Source organism: Ambystoma mexicanum, chromosome 1p, assembly GCF_040938575.1.
Source record: "Ambystoma mexicanum isolate Mex_15411 chromosome 1p, UKY_AmexF1_1, whole genome shotgun sequence".
Taxonomy (NCBI): Eukaryota; Metazoa; Chordata; class Amphibia; order Caudata; family Ambystomatidae; genus Ambystoma; species Ambystoma mexicanum.
Window position 1 is genome coordinate 312,762,699 of NC_090921.1, and position 18,768 is coordinate 312,781,466.

The 18,768-nt window shown below is 46.7% G+C and overlaps 1 protein-coding gene across 1 annotated transcript in view; it reads left to right on the forward strand.

The window, feature by feature from the left end:
* MED16 (mediator complex subunit 16) overlaps window positions 1-18,768 on the forward strand; it is an 820,510-nt gene that overhangs the window by 251,376 nt on the left and 550,366 nt on the right. The window contains exon 7 of the mRNA XM_069647616.1: window positions 14,729-14,884. Coding sequence (XP_069503717.1) covers window positions 14,729-14,884 — 156 coding nt within the window. The remainder of the gene's footprint in view (window positions 1-14,728; window positions 14,885-18,768) is intronic.

Sequence of the window (18,768 nt, forward strand, 5' to 3'; positions counted from 1 at the left end):
TGATAAGCAAATGTAGGTGGATCGGTGAACAATTCTTTGGTTGTTTCATCTTTAGTCAGGATTTGCCAATGCTTGTTAATACACCTTTTGATTTGCATGCTCTGGCTGGAAAATTTGGACACGTATACCAAAGATGGTGATGTCCTGGTATCTTTAGGAGTCGGGGTGCTTTCTCTTGTTTTAGTTGCTACCTTGTCTAGTGCTATCTTAATATCCTCCTCCGGATATCCACGCTCTTCCAACCTCTTACTTAGTTTAGCTAGTTCTTGCTCAAACTCTCTCTGGTCGCTGATAATTCTCTTGAGGCGAAGCATTTGTCCATAGGGTAAATTTCGTAAGGTTTTTTGAGGGTGAAAGGCCATCCTGTGCAGTAAATTGTTTCTGTCTGTAGGTTTAGAAAATAGAGTTGTGGTGATCTGCTGGTTGTTACTTTGACTTAAATGTCCAGATAATGTATCCCAGGGTTCCCTATCTCAGAGGTAAATTGTATCCGGTGGTCAAAGCTGTTAATGTATTGTAGAAATTCGTTTAATGTTTCTCTTGTGTCCTGCCATATACCGAAAATATCATCGATATACCGTACCCACACTTTGAGTTTGTCTTTCCACTCTGCTTTTTCTAAGATATCTGTCATTTCAAAGCGATACATGAAAGCATTGGCATACGATGGTGCCATGGTTGCGCCCATAGCTGTGCCAGAAGTTTGGATGTAGTAGTCGTTCTTGTATCTAAAGTAAGAATTCGTGGAGATGAAAATCAGGAGTGACATAATAAATTCTTTAGCCGCCCCTATATCGTCTTCTTGTAGAAGGAGCCATTCAACCGCTTCTTGGCCCATGTTATGGGGAATGCTCGTATAAAGACTTGCCACATCGATGGTGAATAGGATGTCTTGCTCAGATAGTTGTATCCTTTCCAAAATATTGAGGAAGTGTGTACTATCCTTAACATAAGTTTCTGTTTTTTGTATTAGGGGATTGAGAAAGTAATCGATATAAGTCCCTAGCGGTTGTAATATGCCTCCTGTGGCCGCCACTATTGGTCTCCCTGGAGGGTTTGTCAATCCTTTATGTATCTTTGGTAAAAGATAAAAGTGTGGGATGGTTGGACTGGATGTCTGTAGAAATGCTCTTGTTTTCTTTGTAATCATTTCCCTCTCTTCCGCCTTGTCTAAAAGAATTGACAAGTTATTGCTGATATCTTTGGTTGGATCATGTTCGATTCTTAAATAGACTGTGTGGTCATCCAACTGTCTTTTGCATTCCTTTTCATAATCTTGTGTGTCCTGTATCACCAATGCTCCCTCCTTATTTGCTGGTCTTATGGTGATGCTATGATCAGAATATAGATTGCGTATCATTACCTCTCTCCTCTGCTCAAATTCTTCTTTTGTGGTGTTCCATATTTGATTTTTTTCAAATCTGCGATTACCATTTTCTCGAATATGTCAATTGCAGGTACACTGATGGGTGGAATGAATTTGCTATTTGGTTTAAACTCAATAAACTCTGCAGGATCACGTTCTTTAAATTCATGCTCCATTTCTGCGAAGAACACTTTTAACTTCAGTTTTCTAGTTAGTTTATGAAGTTCAACCTTCGTGTTGAATAAATTTGTACCAAAGGTTGGTACAAATTTTAGACCTTTTTGTAATACTGTCTCTTCCTGTTGGCTCAACATGCGTTGAGAAATATTAACCACTAATTTATTCGAGACTGATGGCGTGTCTGTACTCCGGGGCCTCTTCCTCTGCCCCCTCCTCATTCGTTTCCTCTTTGGTTTGCGTCTAAAAAAGCAGATGGATGAGTGACAGTGCCGCTTGTGCCTGGTCTTGCGGAACCTCTTGTCGCGTCTTCTATTTCTGCTGTTGTTGCTATTGGGATGTGTCCTTCTCTGCTCAAGTCTGTATCGGAACTACTGTTGCCAGAGTTAGGGTTAGGATTCCTTGGTCGTTGTGGTTGGCTTTGGTATTTGTCTGCCCAGGTGTAGACTTCGTCCCGTAGATAGTCAAAGGTGTCCCTTCGAAATGTCCTTATTTTCCTAGCTTCTAAATCTGTTTTATAACCTTCTAATTTCTTGTTGATGTCAATCAGAATATCATTGAATGTATCTTTGCTTGTGAGTGTAGTGATTTCTAATGTGAGATCCTTGATTTCTTGTTCCAGAACCAATAGGTTTGATGATAATTCTTTGATGGTCAGTAATATTAAATCCAGGGAACATTTATTGAGAATATGTTCCCATTTTGTCACAAACTCCTTGCTTTCTTTGCATATAGTGGGTTTTAAGCCAATTCTCAGTCCGCGTGGAATCCTCTGTGCTTTGTAGTAGCGACCTAAAGTGACTGCGTGTAATTTACGGTTGATGTTTTTCCTGATGGCATATTCCAACTGTTTGATCTTTTTGTTTGGATCTTTGTCCTGTGTAGTGATATTGGCTTCCTTTATAAGTCCAAGGATTTCATTTGCCTCTTCAGATGTAAATCCTAATGTCGCTGCTCTTATTTCTGTTAATTTCTCGATGTCTTCATACGACATAACTGCGTGCTACTCCTCAATTGTGTACACGGAAGTGGAATTGCAATTGTTTGTCAATTGTGGGTACCTTGTTCTCCTGAATGCATATATATTTGATGTTTTTCAAAATATTCTAACAGAAAGATTTTTTTGTATGCTTGTGTACATTTAACCTGGCTCTGAAGAAGGAATGTTACCATTCCGAAATGCATTAGCCTTAAGTTATTTTTCTTTGCCATTGTATCAGCACAAAACGAATTGGTGAAGTTTAACCATTCGTTAACTAAAAGAGAAATCGAATTGAATTACAATTTGCAGAATAAAAGCACTTTCAAGCAACTTTATCAAAGATGGCTTTACTGTCATTTATATTCTAAAACAAATGTTCTAACTCTATTGGGGGAATTTAGGTGTGCAGCCCACACCGAAGGCTAATTAGCCTAGGTCCTTTCTCTTTCAGCACATAACGAGTGTCCCACACGGTGACACAGTATAATGGGCTGCACCCTTTGAAGCAAATCTAAAAGCATACTCAACAGATACTAATCTATTCAAAATCAAAAGAAACAAGCTGTGCACCCTCTCCCATTCTTCAATTCTTACAGAAAAATAGTGTCACTTGTAATGCTTGAAATAAGGCATTCACATGAGTAGAAATAGAAGACAATAGAAGACATGCTTTTGTTGCGGTATTAAAAAATACCGAAACAAAAGCATGCTAACATTCTTGTCTTTGGCCTAAAACTTACTGGATCTAAACTTAATGCCGGGGGCAGATAAGTACCATCAAAACCACTGGGTTTCTGGTGACTAAAATGTTCCCCAAGTCCAGGAGACAAGGGCAGATCCATGCGTATAGAGAAAAAGAGTTAAGTCACAGTTTTAACCCATGGGTGTGGTTGCAGAATACCCCAGGGGATGGGTGGGCGACAAGAGACCCAAAAGAAGAATTCCAGAGGCTGGTTCGAGAACCAGCAGAAGTTGAAGCACAGCGAGATGTGAAAAGTCTCAAACACGGGCCAAAGGGATTTCTGAGGGTTCATGTAGTAGATAAACCACCCTAGGGCCCACAAGTGAGTACCCACAATGTTGGTTCCCGAAAAGACAGTTGCAGAAGACAAAACAACCCAGTGAGTACAAAGCTGTTTATCCAGAAGCAGTTTACAGGATCCTAACAGCCAGGGACTTCAACCAGAGCCAACTGTGGCCCAAATGATGGAAAGAAAAGCAAGCTCCTTACATAGGAGAGGGATTTTCAATCCAAAAACAAAAGCAGCAACATGGATGACTCCAAAAAGGCTGGAAAATCCCAGCAGAGCAGGTTCCCATGGCTCAACTGACAAGGAAGGGCAGCCCAGCTATAGCGAATGATCCCATAACGAATAACGCATGGGTAGCGTCCAAGGGCTGTCCTGAAGAAATGATTAGGTGGGTTGTTTGTGTTCCAACACATTCCCAGGTGATGGCAGCAGTCAACACCAAGGTAGGATGGCCACGAATGTAAAGTGGAAAGCTGGCAATACAATTGCCTGGAGATGGTCGCAGCATGGAATGGTCTATCCCAACCAATTTAGGGGGCCAGAAGGGGATAGAGTCCAACGAAGTACGTCCAGCAGCCGAAGAATCACCACCAGAGATCATCCCATGGCAATGGGTCCAGCTAGTATGGCCAGATCTGGTTCTTAAAATGCAGCAACAGCATTTGATCACAACAGAGTGTAGGCACAGGTACACCCCTTATTACATCAACACACACAGGAGGTGGCCTAAGCCAACCTACCAGTCACATTAGGGTCTAAAACAGTGATAGGTGGACATCCAATCTAATTGGCCCCTAAATCTGCCACTCACCCAATATCACCCCCACAGCATGTGATCTGGCCTACCCAGAAACTGATTTACACCACTTCAAACCACTACAAGAGGGTGCATGGCTGGCACTCGGAGCCCATGTGTGCACCATTTGTTTTAGGACTGACTCATGGTTTCCTTGAACAAAGGAAGCCCCTCAAACAAAATGACAGAGAGTAGGACTTAAACAAATACATTGGTATCCCACAGACCACCAATAAGGTAAATTGAGCTAACAGTAGTAAATCGGAATGTGCCCATGGTGATGCCAAAATTAAATGACAGTTTGTTTATTTGTAATGCGCACCTTGCCCTGGGGCATCTGGGCGCATGATTTGAAGGGAGTGGTTACAAAAAGGTTACAGACATTGAAAAACAACTTTCCATCGGGAGAGAGTACATCTTAATGATACAGAAAGCAGAACTTGAGAGCAAAGGAACAAGATAAAAAGTACAACAGCAATGTAGAAATAGTTACAAAAGATGATCCTGGGAATTTGGTATACTACAGAATATGCCCAACAATAAGAGTATCTAGATACAGTTAGGTAGGGCAGGATAGGAGGTGCAAGTGCAAGTCGCACCTTCCCATGGGAGGCCCACGTGGTTTAGGGCGATGAGGCCAAAGCATCAAGTTCATGGAGCCAAAGATTAGTTTTGTTTTAGAGTGGACGGAAGGATCTGTTCTGAGAGTGTTGGGCAAGGATTTCCAAAGTTTAGCCGAGAGGACTAGGAAACTCGAACCTCCGGCTGTCTGAAGGTTGTAGCTGGGAATAGACAGTGTGTGTACATGGGCAGACCTCAGGGGTCTGGTTGCGGTGTGTCGCAAGAAGCGACTGGACAGGTAAGCAGATGCCAGGTTGTTCTGGGCATTGTGTGTTAGAACGAGGGCTTTGAGAGATATGCGAAGTGCAACAGGTAGCCAGTGAAGATTGCGTCTTGTGTCAGAGATGTGTGATCTCCTCGGTACGTTAAGGGCATCCCTGATGGCATTGTTCTGAGTGACCTGTAACTTGTCCACATTATTTTGGTTAGTCCATAAGTAGAGGGCATTACAGTAATCAGTTTTGGACATAGTGAGGGTTCTGGCGAGGATCGTACAATTGTCGGTTGTCAGGAAGGGTCTGCAGGCGGTGATAAGTTTGCAGGTGTAGGATGAAGCTGAAACAAGCGCATTGGTTTGTCTGTTGAGAGACAGTGTAGAGTCTAAGTAGATGCCAAGTGTTTTAGTGACATTGGACACTTTGATAATGTTCCCGTCAATAGTAAAGGATTTGTATTCTGGGTCAAGTTTGGTAAGTTTGATGGGGCAGCCTAGAATGAGTAACTCTGTTTTTTCATCATTAAGTCAAAGCCCATGATGAGCCATCCAGGCCTGGATGACTGTGTAGACTGCATTGAGTGCTTTGAAATCGGTTACATAGTCGCCTGTGATAGGGATGAGTATCTGGGTGTCGTCCGCATAGTTGGTGTAAGAGATACCCAGATAGTCAAGTATATCAAAGAGCGGTTTAGTAAACACATTGTACAATGTGGGAGATACGCAGGATCCTTGTGGGACTCCACACGGGATGTGTGCTGGTTCAGCTGCGGCCGAGGGTGAAAAGACCCTCGTGGTTATATTAGCCAGGAAGGAGCTGATCCAGGATGCAGCTGCATCTGAGAAGTGGGCATCTGTTTTAAGGTGGTGGCAAAGGATTTGATGATGGACCAAAGCAAAAGCTGCTGAAAGATCAAGAAGAAGCTTGACTGCCTGCTGGCTCTTGTCTTTCAGATCCTCAATTTGTGATTTTAAGTCAATCAAGGCTGTCTCCGTCCCATGTCTGGGTCGGAAGCCTGATTGTCTGAGACCTAATAGATTATTTTTTTCGAGGTAGTCCTGGATTTGAAGATAAGCCGCCCGGTCCAAGATTTTTAGTCGGTAAGACAAAATGGTGAGGGACCTGTAATTGGAAGGGTTACTCGGGTCAAGTGTAGGTTTTTTGATTAATGGGATAACCCACACATCCTTGAGGTTATTTGGTACAGTACCCAATTTGAAAGAGGCATTCATGAAGGTGGTGATGAAGAGGGCGAGATCATGCGCAGCCTCCTTTATGATGGGGGCAGGGCAGGAATCCCCTTGGCAGTTGGATGGCTTGAGCTTCTTAATAATAATTTCCACTTCCTCGATAGAGAGGTGCGAAGCTAAATGGTTTGAATTAATGTTTAGGCAAGGGGATGTTGTACGACGGGGGGTTGCCTGCCGAGTCAGATAGGTGGCTTCTTTTTGCGTTGATTTTGGCTTGAAGCAAGGCAATTTTGTCTAAGAGTGCCTTTTGGATGTTGGTACACCAGGCAGTGTCGGGGTGCACGTATCAAGAGGGGCTACTGGAGACTCTAATTCCTTGAGGATCTTAAAGAGTTCCTTTGTGTTTCATTGAGCTTGTAGTATCCGTTTGTTGTACACGTCTTTTTTAGCGGCTAGTATGGCTTCTTTGTAGGTAGAGGAGGCAATGGTTAGGTTGTTTTTATTAACTAGCGATGGTAAACTTTTTCAGTGTGCCTCGGCAATTCTTTTTTTATTATGCAAGTCACGTAGATGTGGGGTGAACCAGGTATTAAGGTGGAGGAGAGGTTTTTGTTTGCGCAGCTTGAGAGGCGCAATGGTATTAAGGGCTTTTAACATGGCATTATTATAGGTATCTACTAGGACTGTGGGGTCAGAGCAGGTGGTTGAGGCCGTGTGCAGCAGTGGGAGGATCAGTGGGAGAAATTTCTCTACCATGATATCCTTCTTGTTCCGCGTTTGGGTAGGTGGGGCGATGTTCAGTTTGGCTGTAAGTGGGTTGGAGTTAATGGCCAACCTAGGCAGAAGTCAAGCTGTACGTGTGACCTGAGCACCGGTCCATGGGCTAGACGCAATCCTTGAGGAGTCCAAAAACTTGACGACCATCAAATAAACAGTTTAGCTTAAGATTATTATAGGCATCATTTGTGACACCTTGCTACACTACCATGTGACACATTGCCACTTTGATTTGAAATGGGAAGGGCGCCCATGGAATTGGAATGTTCAGTGGATTGTTGATCATCCCTAGATGCTTCTTGTCCTTTGATTCCTGTGGCAGAGGGCAAGGAAAGTTCACAATAGTGATCGTACACTGGCCCAATCTGACACCAGCACCTGTATTTTTGTTCAGTGCCCTTCATTATTTATGTAATGTCCCTTCTATGTATTATACTTTGTTATTGTTTCGTGCCCAGCCATATGTTGAAGTGCTGCCCCATTTTGGCAAATTGCTCCTGTGTTGGTGCACCGCATACATCTTGCATGCTAATATCTGTGTTTGAGCTCCCCCCTGTTTGTGTACCTGTGGCTGTCTTCACAAATCCATTCTTCTATGTTTGTGCCCCTTCCCTATCTTTGTGCTGTACTCAGCCACTTTTTTCACCTTGCACAGCATCATGTATTTAATGTTCCATTACCTCCTTTACTTCTCCTTCATTTCTGTCCTAGTTTCTCATTAGGTACAACCCAGCAAATGTGCTATCCACAACAGGGCACATTATTAGAGTCCTCGACACATCACCCTAAATGTCCATAAATGGACACAAAACTTTGTGAGGGCTTCAGAGCTGGCCTCAAGAAGCCAAACATGGTCATCAAGATCAAGGTGCAACATGCTTGATTGGTGGATCCTCCTTTCTGCAGTGTAGTATCTATATCTGATTGTTTCTAAAAAAAATGTCTTTAGATCAGTTTTCATGCTTGCAGTAAAACCAGCAAAATGTACTGGAAAGGGAGGAGCGAGAGGTGGTTTTTTATTTTATTTATTTATTTTTTACATTTGTTTCTCCAGCATGGGGTCTGGCATGGATTCACATGCTCATGAATATTCCCTGTCGTCAGGCTGGGAATCCTCGGTAAAGAAAAAAATCAGTATCAGTTTCGTTTCTGATCTGTCTTTCTTAGTAGTAACCAATCACTGATCTCTGGGTCATACTGCCCCCAGCCAATGACTGCCCTCTCCCTAAGCCCTGCCTCTGACAGCCATCCTCAGATTTTTACCGCACGCTCAAGTGTTGGGAGTCCTCGTGTTTAGCTCTCGAGTTTTTTGCTGCGTTTTCACGCTTTTTCAGGAGATTTCTCATTTTTTCCATTTAATCGAGCCTCAAGCTCCACCGCTTCTACTTCTGTTAACGGAGACCCATTTCGGAATTCTTTTACGCCCCTCAAGGGTGAAGTTCTCGTCGAGTTTACACTTCTTGGAGGATTCGAGAAGATCTGCGGCCTACCTCAACGGACATGGCCCAGGACAAGGGGAACTCGACGCCCGGATCCAAGCTGTTCAGGAACTTCCCTGGAGGCGTATTATATAACGTTTTCAAGGAGGACGAGCATTCGCGATGCCTCCACTGCCTCCATGGGGACAAGACGCACGTGGAGAAGGACTGTGCGTTCTGCAAGAACCTTTCGGAACGGACCAAACAAGATCGTCGTTCCCGCCTTGCCACCTGGCTGGAGAAAGGCACAGCAAGTGAGAAGGCGAAGAAGAAGTCTGAGCGGGTTTTAGTCCTTTGAGGGCACCCGGTGACGGGGGCCCAACAGAATGCCAAGCACCGCGAGTCCGCGGGCTCCGGGAGCACCGAAAGGTCAGGCTTTTCGGTTGCCAAGCAGGGCGCTACTTCCCCGGCACGTTCGACCACAAGCCAGCGCGACCCGGTCGATCGCGAAGGGGGAGCGAGGCGCTGATCCGCCCCCCAAGGCGAAGGCCCAGGACGCACCTAAGGTGGTGAGGACTTTGATCCACCCGGCTAAGGCCTCTACCGAAGTGGTCGCTGCGACCCTGGCGGAGCTGGCTGAGACTATGCCAATGGAAACGGCCTCTGGGCCCAGAGTATCCCTGCCGCCTCGAAGGGAATCCTCTTTCCAGCCCATCGCTAAGACCCCCGTGAAGCCCCCGGCCGAAAAAGAGGGGGGGGGGCCGTGGCCATTACAGACTCGGAATCAGCCTCTGAGGAGGAACTGGTGGAGACCGAGCAGGGCCTCAACGAAAGGTCCATAGGCCTCAACGAGAGGTTCAGAAACCTCAACGAGAGGTTCGATCCCAGGGGACGGTCCCTGCTGACGTGACCGAAGATAGCGACGACGAACAGGGTCCAATGGAGGGGCCATCCCGTCTGTCGCAGCCATTGCCCGAGCCCCAGGATAGCTCAGCGGCCATTTTGTTGGCAATCGAATCCTTATGCACCGAGATGAGGACGAGATTACCACGAACCCTGACGGAGGAGCCAGAGCCAGGTCCGGCGGGAAGCCCTCCGAACAAGCGGAGGAGAGTCCACCCTGCTCCGGCCTTCGTGCCTGCAAGACCAGTGGACCCCTCTTCCCCTTCGCCGGGAGAGGATACGGCGACGGATACGGCGATGGGAACGGACGATGACGGTGCCGATGACACAGCAGACATCCCGTCGTCACCCCCCCACGGGTGTCCCCAGCCGCCGAGGTTGACTCTTTCCATGCCATGATAACCAATGCATCCGAGCTCTTCCAGCTCTGCCCTGAAGAACAGAAAAAGGAGGGGTTTCTGTACCAACAACGAGAGGCTAAGAGGAAGACGGCCCTTGCGGTACCTTTACTCGACGATATCTGGGACGAGGGGCTTGCGGTCCTCAAGAACCCTGCCACGACACCCGCCAAGAGGGACAGGTACGAAAAGAAGTACCGAGTCCCCGATGCCTCCCCCCTGTGGCTCAGTGCCCAGTCCACGCCGGACTCGGTCGTCTCGGCAGCGGCTAAGAAGAGGGCAGCGGGCACGGCGGCTTGAACTTCCACTTCCCCGCCAGACAGCGAGGGTAAGAAGTTGGACTCTATGGAACAACGAGTCATCTCGTCGGCGGCGACGACGGTTAAGGCGGCCAATGCCTTAGCAATCGTGGGCCGCTATGACAGGGGGCTCTGGTTCAAAATAGCTCCCCTGCTAGACTTCCTGCCTGATAACAAAAGGGCAGAGCCCTACAAATTCTGCAGGAGGGCGAGATGGCGTCGGATCACGCCATAACGGTGGCGACGGACATCGCCGATACTGGATTTTGCCAACTGGGCAACAGAGTTTGCCTCTGACGACAGGGATGGCTCAAGGCGACAGACTTTCGCCAGCACGTCCAGACCAGGGTGTTGGACATGCCATTCGACAGCAACAACCTCTTTGGTAAGGCGGTGGATGAGTCTCTACAGGCCACCAAGACCGATTCAGAGACGGCCCGGGCCCTTGGGGTGCTTCAGTAGTGTCGGCCCTTTGGGAGCCCCGGAGGCAGACAGGGTCCCTCCAAAGGATCCAGAGGTGGCTCCTCCGCTTAGCGCCAGGCGGCCCGCTCCTCTTCCCAGGAGGCCTACAGAGGTTGCGGCAAGCAATGGGGATCCCGCCGTCGTCGTCAAGGAGGCCAAGGCGGCAAGGTCTCCTCCAAACAAGACTGACCCAGCCATGTCGTCGGGCCCCCACCGAAGCACCACGGTGGGAGGCCAGCTGACGAAGTTCGTCAGCGTGTGGGAGTCCATCTCCACTGACCGTTGGGTGCTGGACACCCTGGCCAACGGGCACTCGTTGGAATTCCAAAAGAAGTGCCCTCGCATTCCTCCCGTGGCCGGAACGAGAATCACGTCCCTCAACTGCTGTTGGAAGTAAAGGCGATGCTCAAAAAAGGTGCCATTGAGCTCGTGCCCAGGAGGCTCCGGGGCTCCGGAGTGTACTCAAGGTACTTTCTCGTCAGAAAGAAGACCGGCGGTTGGCGCCCCATCCTGGACCTGCGTCGGTTAAACAAATACATCAAGGCGCAGAAATTCAGGATGGTCACCCTCCAGCACGTGCTAGGACAGCTGGAGGAAGGCGACTTCCTATCGTCGTTGGACCTGGAGGATGCTTACTTCCACATCCCCATTCTAAAAAGGCACAGGAAGTTCCTCAGGTTTGTTGTTTAGGGTTGCCACTACCAATTCAGAGCCCTACCGTTCGGATTAAAGTCAGCACCCAGGGTTTTCACCAAGTGCCTGGCACCAGTGGCGGCACGGCTGCGCCTGCAGGGGATCCATGTCTACCCCTACCTGGATGACTGGCTAATCCGGGCAAGGTCAAGGGAGCTCGCCGTAGATCATACGGCGAGGACCGTCCGGTTGCTCACGGAGCTGGAGTTTGCCATCAACTACCCCAAATCCCACCTGGTTCCATCGCAAGTAGCTCTGTTTTTGGGGGCGAAGCTCGATACTGTGGAGCAATTTGCCTCCACTTCAGAGGAGAGGACCAAGACCATCCTGGGCAAGGTGCGGCGCCTGTTAGCCACGGACGTGGCCAGGTTGAGGTCTATCAAGTCCCTTCTCGGGATGATGTCCTCATGCATCTACCTTGTGCCCCTGTGCAGACTTCGGATGCGTCCGCTACAGGAGTTCCTCGACGCCCGCTGGTTTTAGGCGAGGGGTTGCTTCGAGGACAGGATCCTCCTCGACGAGGAGTTCTGTCGGGCGATCCGATGGTGGGGCACCCGGGCTCATCTCACGACGGGCACAGACTTTCAAACCCCAGCGTTTCAAGAGACGGTGACTACGGACGCCTCTCTGGAGGGTTGGGGGGCCCACACCGAAGATCTCCACGCAAGAGGCCTTTGACTCCCGGAGGAGAGGTCTCTTCACATCAACATCTTGGAGCTCCGAGCAGTGTTCTGGGCTCTCAAGTCGTTCCTCCCGTCCCTCAAGGACAAGGTGGTGAGGATCTTCACAGACAACACCACCACGATGTTCGACATACAGAAGCAGGGGGGCACCAGATCCCCAGGCCTATCCAAGGAGGCCCAGGATCTGTGGCACTGGGCCGTCGCCCAGGGGATGTTTCTGGTTCCCTTCCACTTGGCAGGAATAAAAAACACCATCGCCGACTCACTCTGCAGGGAGCTGCGCTCGTGCCATGAGTGGGAACTGCGCCAGGATCAAGTGGATCCCACGATGGGCAAACCCCAGATCGACCTGTTAGCGACGGCGACGAACTCCAAGTGCCAGAGGTTCGCCAGCAGGTTCCCACAGCCGAGGAGCATGGGCGATGCTTTCTCGTTCCCTTGGGACGGCCTGTTTCTGTACGCGTTCCCTCCGTTGCCGTTGCTGCTCCGCCTCATCAACCAGCTCAAGAAGTCCAGGTGCAGGATGATCCTCGTTGCACTGGCGTGGCCGAGGCAGATCTGGTTCCCGGACCTTCTGGACTTGTCAATGTCCCCGCCAGTCAGGCTGCCTGCGGACGCGGATCTCCTCTCCAGAGAAGGAGGCGCCATTCTCCATCACGACCCACAGTCTCTGAACTTGCAGGCCTGGCTCCTGCAGCACTAGAGTTTGGAGGGTACGATATCCTGGCTGATTGCAGAGAGGTTCTTGCAAAGGCCAGGGCGTCCTCAACTCTCAAGTGTTACGGTCATAAATGGAAGAGGTTCTCTGTCTGGTGCCGTGCACAGGAGATTAACCCTCTGCGGATTACGGCCCCTCAAGTGCTGCCGTACCTACTGTCGCTGGCCAAAGCTGGTCTGGCTCACGCCTCCATAAAAATACATCTGGCTGCCATCTCCCGATATACCAGGACTACGGGACGGGCGTCCTTGTGGTCTCATCGCCTGGTGAAGGAATTTATGAAGGGACTATTCCGATCATTCCCGCCGGTGAAGGCTCCTGCCCTGGTGTGGAGCTTAATGTGGTGCTGACCCGGCTCATGGGACCCCCATTCGAGCCTATGCATTCGGCGCCTTTGATGTTCCTGTCATGGAAGACAGCGTTCCTCGTGGCCATCACCTCTGCACGACGAGTGGGAGAGATTCAGGCCCTATCTTGCAAGCCTCCATACTTGACCTTTCATGACACGAGGGTGGTGCTAAGGACGCACCCCTCCTTCACGCCCAAGGTGCCGTCGGCCTTCCACCTCAACGAGCCCTTGGTGTTACCAGTTTTCTTCCCGTCGCCTTCGACGCCGGCCGAGAGGACTTTGCACTCGCTGGATGTAGCTAGAGCGCTGAAGTTCTACGTGGACCACACGAAAAGTTTTCGGAAGACGTCACAACTGTTTGTGAACTTTGGGTCTGTGAATCAAGGGAAGGCTTATCGAAGACTTCCATTTCCAGATGGCTCTCTGGCTGCATTATGCATTGTCACCGGTTGGCAAGCCTACCGCTTCCCGGCCGGCCGAGAGCCCATTCGACCAGAGCGATCGCTGCTACCACGGCGTTCCTGTCTGGTGTGCCCCTGCTGGACATCTGCAGGGCTGCTACGTGGAGGTCGACGCACACCTTCACAAGATTCTACTGCGTCGATCGGGACTCCAGGGCAGAGTCCAGGGTCGGCCAAGCAGTGCTGCGCAACCTGTTCGCTTAAGGTGAGCCTGGTGAGGAGGTAAGAGATGCTTAATGTTGAGTTGTTGTATTGCTTAATGTTGAGCCTGTTGCCACCTCCCGTGGTTGTGCATGTGTATACTGCTATGTATTCTTTTATTCATGAGCATGTGAATCCATGCCAGACCCCATGCTGGAGAAGGAACAAGTTACTTACCTGCAACTGTTGTTCTCCAGCATGGGTCTGGCATGGATTCACATGCAAACCCTCCCGCCTACCCCTCTGCGGCTCTTCACTTGGTCATACTGCCACTTGGCGTGCTACCAAATCTGAGGATGGCTGCCAGAGGCGGGGCTTAGGGAGAGGGCAGTCATTGGCTGGGGGCAGTATGACCCAGAGATCAGTGATTGGTTACTACTAAGAAAGACAGATCAGAAACGAAACTGACACTGATTTTTTTCTTTACCGAGGATTCCCAGCCTGACAACGGGGAATATTCATGAGCATGTGAATCCATGCCAGACCCATTCTGGAGAACAACAGTTACAGGTAAGTAACTTGTTCCATAGCGCGCACACAGCCCAAAGGCATCGTGGCACTGTTACTTGTGGCAGACTTAGTTACGCAAAGTTACATACATAAGGTTACAGGGTTACATACATAAGGTTACATGTGATGGAGGCAGGTTACAACTAGTCAGATAACGGGTATATGTTGAAATTGTTGTACATTGAGAATTTGTTACATACACAGTATTTGTATATTGTTGAAGCGCATATTAACTGAGAGACGTTGACCACATACTGAGATGAGATAAATGGTAGTTGAAGTGCTGCGATGCTGGGAAACAAATATTTAGAATTATTTTCCTTTTTTTTTATTTTAATGTTTTTACTGGTACAGATCTGCTTAGAATAGAAAATGCTTCTTTGGATGCAACTTGCTTTATTATAAACTCATAAAATGGTATAAATGACTGTACTCTGCAGAGGCAGGTCCTTTAATTTTTCATTTCCTTATTTCTCAGTGGGGGACAAGCAGCCGATGATCTTGAAGTGGCGGATCCTCTCAGCTACTAATGACCTCGAACGTGTCTCGGCTGTGGCATTGCCTAAGCTTCCGATCTCCCTGACCAACACGGACCTGAAAGTAGCCAACGACACCAAGTTCTACCCGGGCCTGGGTGAGTGTGGAAGCGCCATTACCCTGCACAGCGCATAGTGGACAATGATCAAGCTCCTTTCACAGGGTGGGGGTTCAAGGTGTAAAATTACAAGTGACCCAAAGGTGAGGGATGAAATTGGGACGGTAGTTAGTTAAAGGGCACATTTTGGTATGCAGCTCTTCCTCCCATCCAGAGAAGACATTAGTTATAAGGAATGTTGGCTGCAGCTGCGATTCGTGATGACTATGCCTGTGAACAAGGCAAGGTATTGCCTCGAGCCGAGAAAGGCTTTGATATGATTAGTTTTAGATTAGAACAGAGCACGGTTTATCTACAGTGAGCAAAGGTTATATGTGTTGACAAAGAGTTATTACATTCAATCCCCACAACAGGCGACACGTTTGAATTAGTAGGCAAGAAAATGGAATGCCGTAGGTGTGATAAACAGCAGTTGTCTTTATAAAGTAGCATCGAATTCAGTGGACGTTTGGCATAGATCACCCTAGCTAGTGGAACACTGTTGAATGGGCACGTCTATAAGGAATAGACTAGAATCTTTGTGTTTAAAGGTTACCTAGGCCAGACAAGCAGTTGTAGTTATAGAGGTGTGCTTTGGATATGCAGTTTATTAGCTTGCATACTATTCTGAATGACTGATACATTATTTTGAAGGAATTTGAAGTGTGACCAGCAGAGTATTCTCCAGTTTCTTCAGCCTAATTCCCTAGCTGTGGTGGGTAGCGTTGGTCCTGGTCCGGGTGACTGAAAGGAGAGTTAACGCTGTGTCTGTTTCGCTGAACGCAATAACTGCAAGCATTTAGAAACTGGATAGCTGACAGTCGTAAGAGCTGCCTTAAGATTTATTAAGTTAGCCAAACATGTCTAGCCCCTTTTCTGGCTGTCCCAGTTTTGTAACCTGAACAATCGATGTACATCAATCCTTTATTTCAGAAATCACACTGTTTCCACTAAAGTACATGATAAGAAATTAATACATTCTTAAAATGTAAATTAATTATACTATACATGTTATAAAAAATAAACCAAAACGTTTAAAGGGATTATTATCTTATATTTGTCAGTTTTCTTAAAGTGCTTAAAGGTTAAACAGGAACTGGAAAACACACAGAAACATTCAGTAGCAACATGAAAAGCTACAGTGCTGGTCTACACTGCTACAACTAGCGAAAAGACAAAACAATATGAATTGCAGCAGCAATCCTTCATCATTTTAGCCATAAGGCCAACTTCTATCGGGAAGAGTCTAATGCATCCAACACTTTCATTGTAATTTGCCAAGGAACAGTCTATATAGGATTACACTGTGCTTTTAAATGGTTCCGCAGAGTAGATAAAGGGTAGAGCATTGTAAATAACAAAGGAAAGGTATGATCAGTGATACAGATTTTGAAGTGGGATTAAATATGGGAGCATAAGAGAAAACAAATGTGTCAACAGTAAAACAGAAATGCTTTTGCACACTAGATGGTACATGTTTACCTCTTCAGATTAGGCAGTAATAATAGTAGAATGTCTTCCTGTGTGTGCTACTTGTCTAAACCTATCCATGGAGCTATGTGTGGGTCAAGACAGAGGGCCAGGCTCCAATGTGTGTATATTCTATTTTTTGTTTCAACTATTGTACTCTATTTTTAATTTTTGGGGATTATTTGCCTATTTTGGGCGGCGGGGATAAAAGTGGCTAATAGACAATACACAATCCATAATATCTTTCTCAAAAATGATTTTAATAGAACGCTTAGCTTTTTTAAAAATACTTCATTGTTCTTTATACCACAGCTGAAGTCTTAATTTTCCCAAATGGTGGCACATATAGTTGAACCAGGTTTGATAGGACAAATCATTATTCACAAGTACAAGGGTTTGGTCACAAGCAGGCTCTTCAAAATCCACTTATTCAACCACTCAATATTCAGGTTTATAAATTGAAGTTGAGCTTGCGACATCCGGTATTTCCCTAAATAAGTCATACTCTACTAGTAGCAGTGAATCCATAGAGGTAAACCTATCTCATATGTTCGCACAATAGCACACCATAGCTGCAAAACAATTAATATATATTTTCAGAATATGGTTGGTGGGGTTATGATTTAATCTTGCAACCAATCATGGAATCCTTTTACCGGCCGTAACATCTTGAGCTTTGTCTTTTCAAATAGGGTTTCCACTTCAATTTATCAGTAACAGTAAAACATACACCTAAATAATTATACACTTTACATTTTGGTAATGACTTCACACCAGATATAATTATAATACCTGATACTGTTCTTGAAGCCAAATTAATTAAATTAGGTTTCAATGCATTTACTCTTAGGCTCTGCCTCTTCATAAGAGGTTTAGCAATGAACCGACTTCTGTAATTAATGAAAAACAAGGAGCCATCAATACAGCAATGACTGTATACAGAAGTACAGAAAGGCACGTTATGGCAATATTTTGAGATCAGGGGACATTTCCTCTGGGGTTTCAGTAAGGTAATTCAAATAAAGAGTAAAAAGAAGAGGAGCAAACCCACACCCATGTAAACCCTTATTTTCTATACAGAAAGAGTCCTAATGTTGAGGATGTTAGGCCTTCTGCAAAATCTACTAGCCCAGTAGCATTGGCAAGTAGTTTTTATGAAGGGTGAATACTATTTGCACGTTTTTTCGACCTTGCTGGCTAGTATGGGGATGTTAGAAACATATTTTTCATTTACTGCAAACACACTTTGTTTGCAGTAAATGGCAAATACACCTTTCACTGTGCATGCTTGACAGCACTGCACCAAATATGAACTGTGCTTATGGCAACCTGCACCATTTTACAAAAAGCACTGGTAAATATTTAGTCACCAGTCACCTTGGGGCAAGGGTCTTTCTCTTATGGTCAAGTATGTAAACTAAGGTATTCATCCTGCAGGTAGTGGGATTTTTAAGAATGTTCAAGTCCTGCATGTAGTCCAGTCAGACAAGTGCCTGTATATAATTCAATTAGTGAAAAAGGATAGAGTCAGGAGTCCACATCCTCATCAGAGATGACCAGTATTGCCAGGTCAATGTGGTCGAAAGCAAAAGCCTGGCCCATAAAAGCTATGTGGAACTGTTATCAGTGGCCTAGAACATATTTATTATTGACCAGCAATTTTTCAGGTACTGCAATTCAGTGCCCAAACGCTTCATCTTGATTGTTTTGTTTATTTATTCATAAAGCGCTCCTCAACCGTAGGTATCCGGGCGCGTTACAAGAATATGCAATTACTTTGTTACAATATATGCTAATACAAAAAAGTATAGTACAAAAATATATATGAGTGAAGACAGTGCAATATAATACAAGTGTCTATACAAGATTAAAGTACAATCCAAAAGAGTGTAAGCCGGGAACAGGTGAGGTGCTGCAAATGTTCCTAAGGTTCGGCCAACTAACAGGGCGGGAGATCTTTGGATACGAGCCAGCGTTTGAGGTTTCAGGAAGGACTGGTCAGATATTAGAGGGGGTGGTAATCAGTGCCACAGTTGGGCGGCCATGACAGGAAAGCTGCTGCCGCCTGCTTTCTTCAATCTGAACCTAGGGACTCTAAGGCATCCTGAGTTAGAAGATCTAGTAGTTCGGGCGGGGTTGCTCCTGTTGAATTTTGTGGTGAGGTACTGAGGGTCTGCGTTATTGAGGCATTTGTGTGTAAGAGAGGCTGTTTTTAGTATGATTTTGTCCTTGATGGATCGCCAGTGGTTGTCTCATCTAAACATGGAAATGTGCTGTCTTCTAGAGACGCCAAGGGCTGTTCGGGGAGCATTGTTTTGCAGAATCTGGAGTTTGTTGATGATATATTTGTTGGCTCCTTTGTATAGTAGTCGATTTTCGAGAGAATAAGGGCTCTAGCGAATGTAATGCAGCAA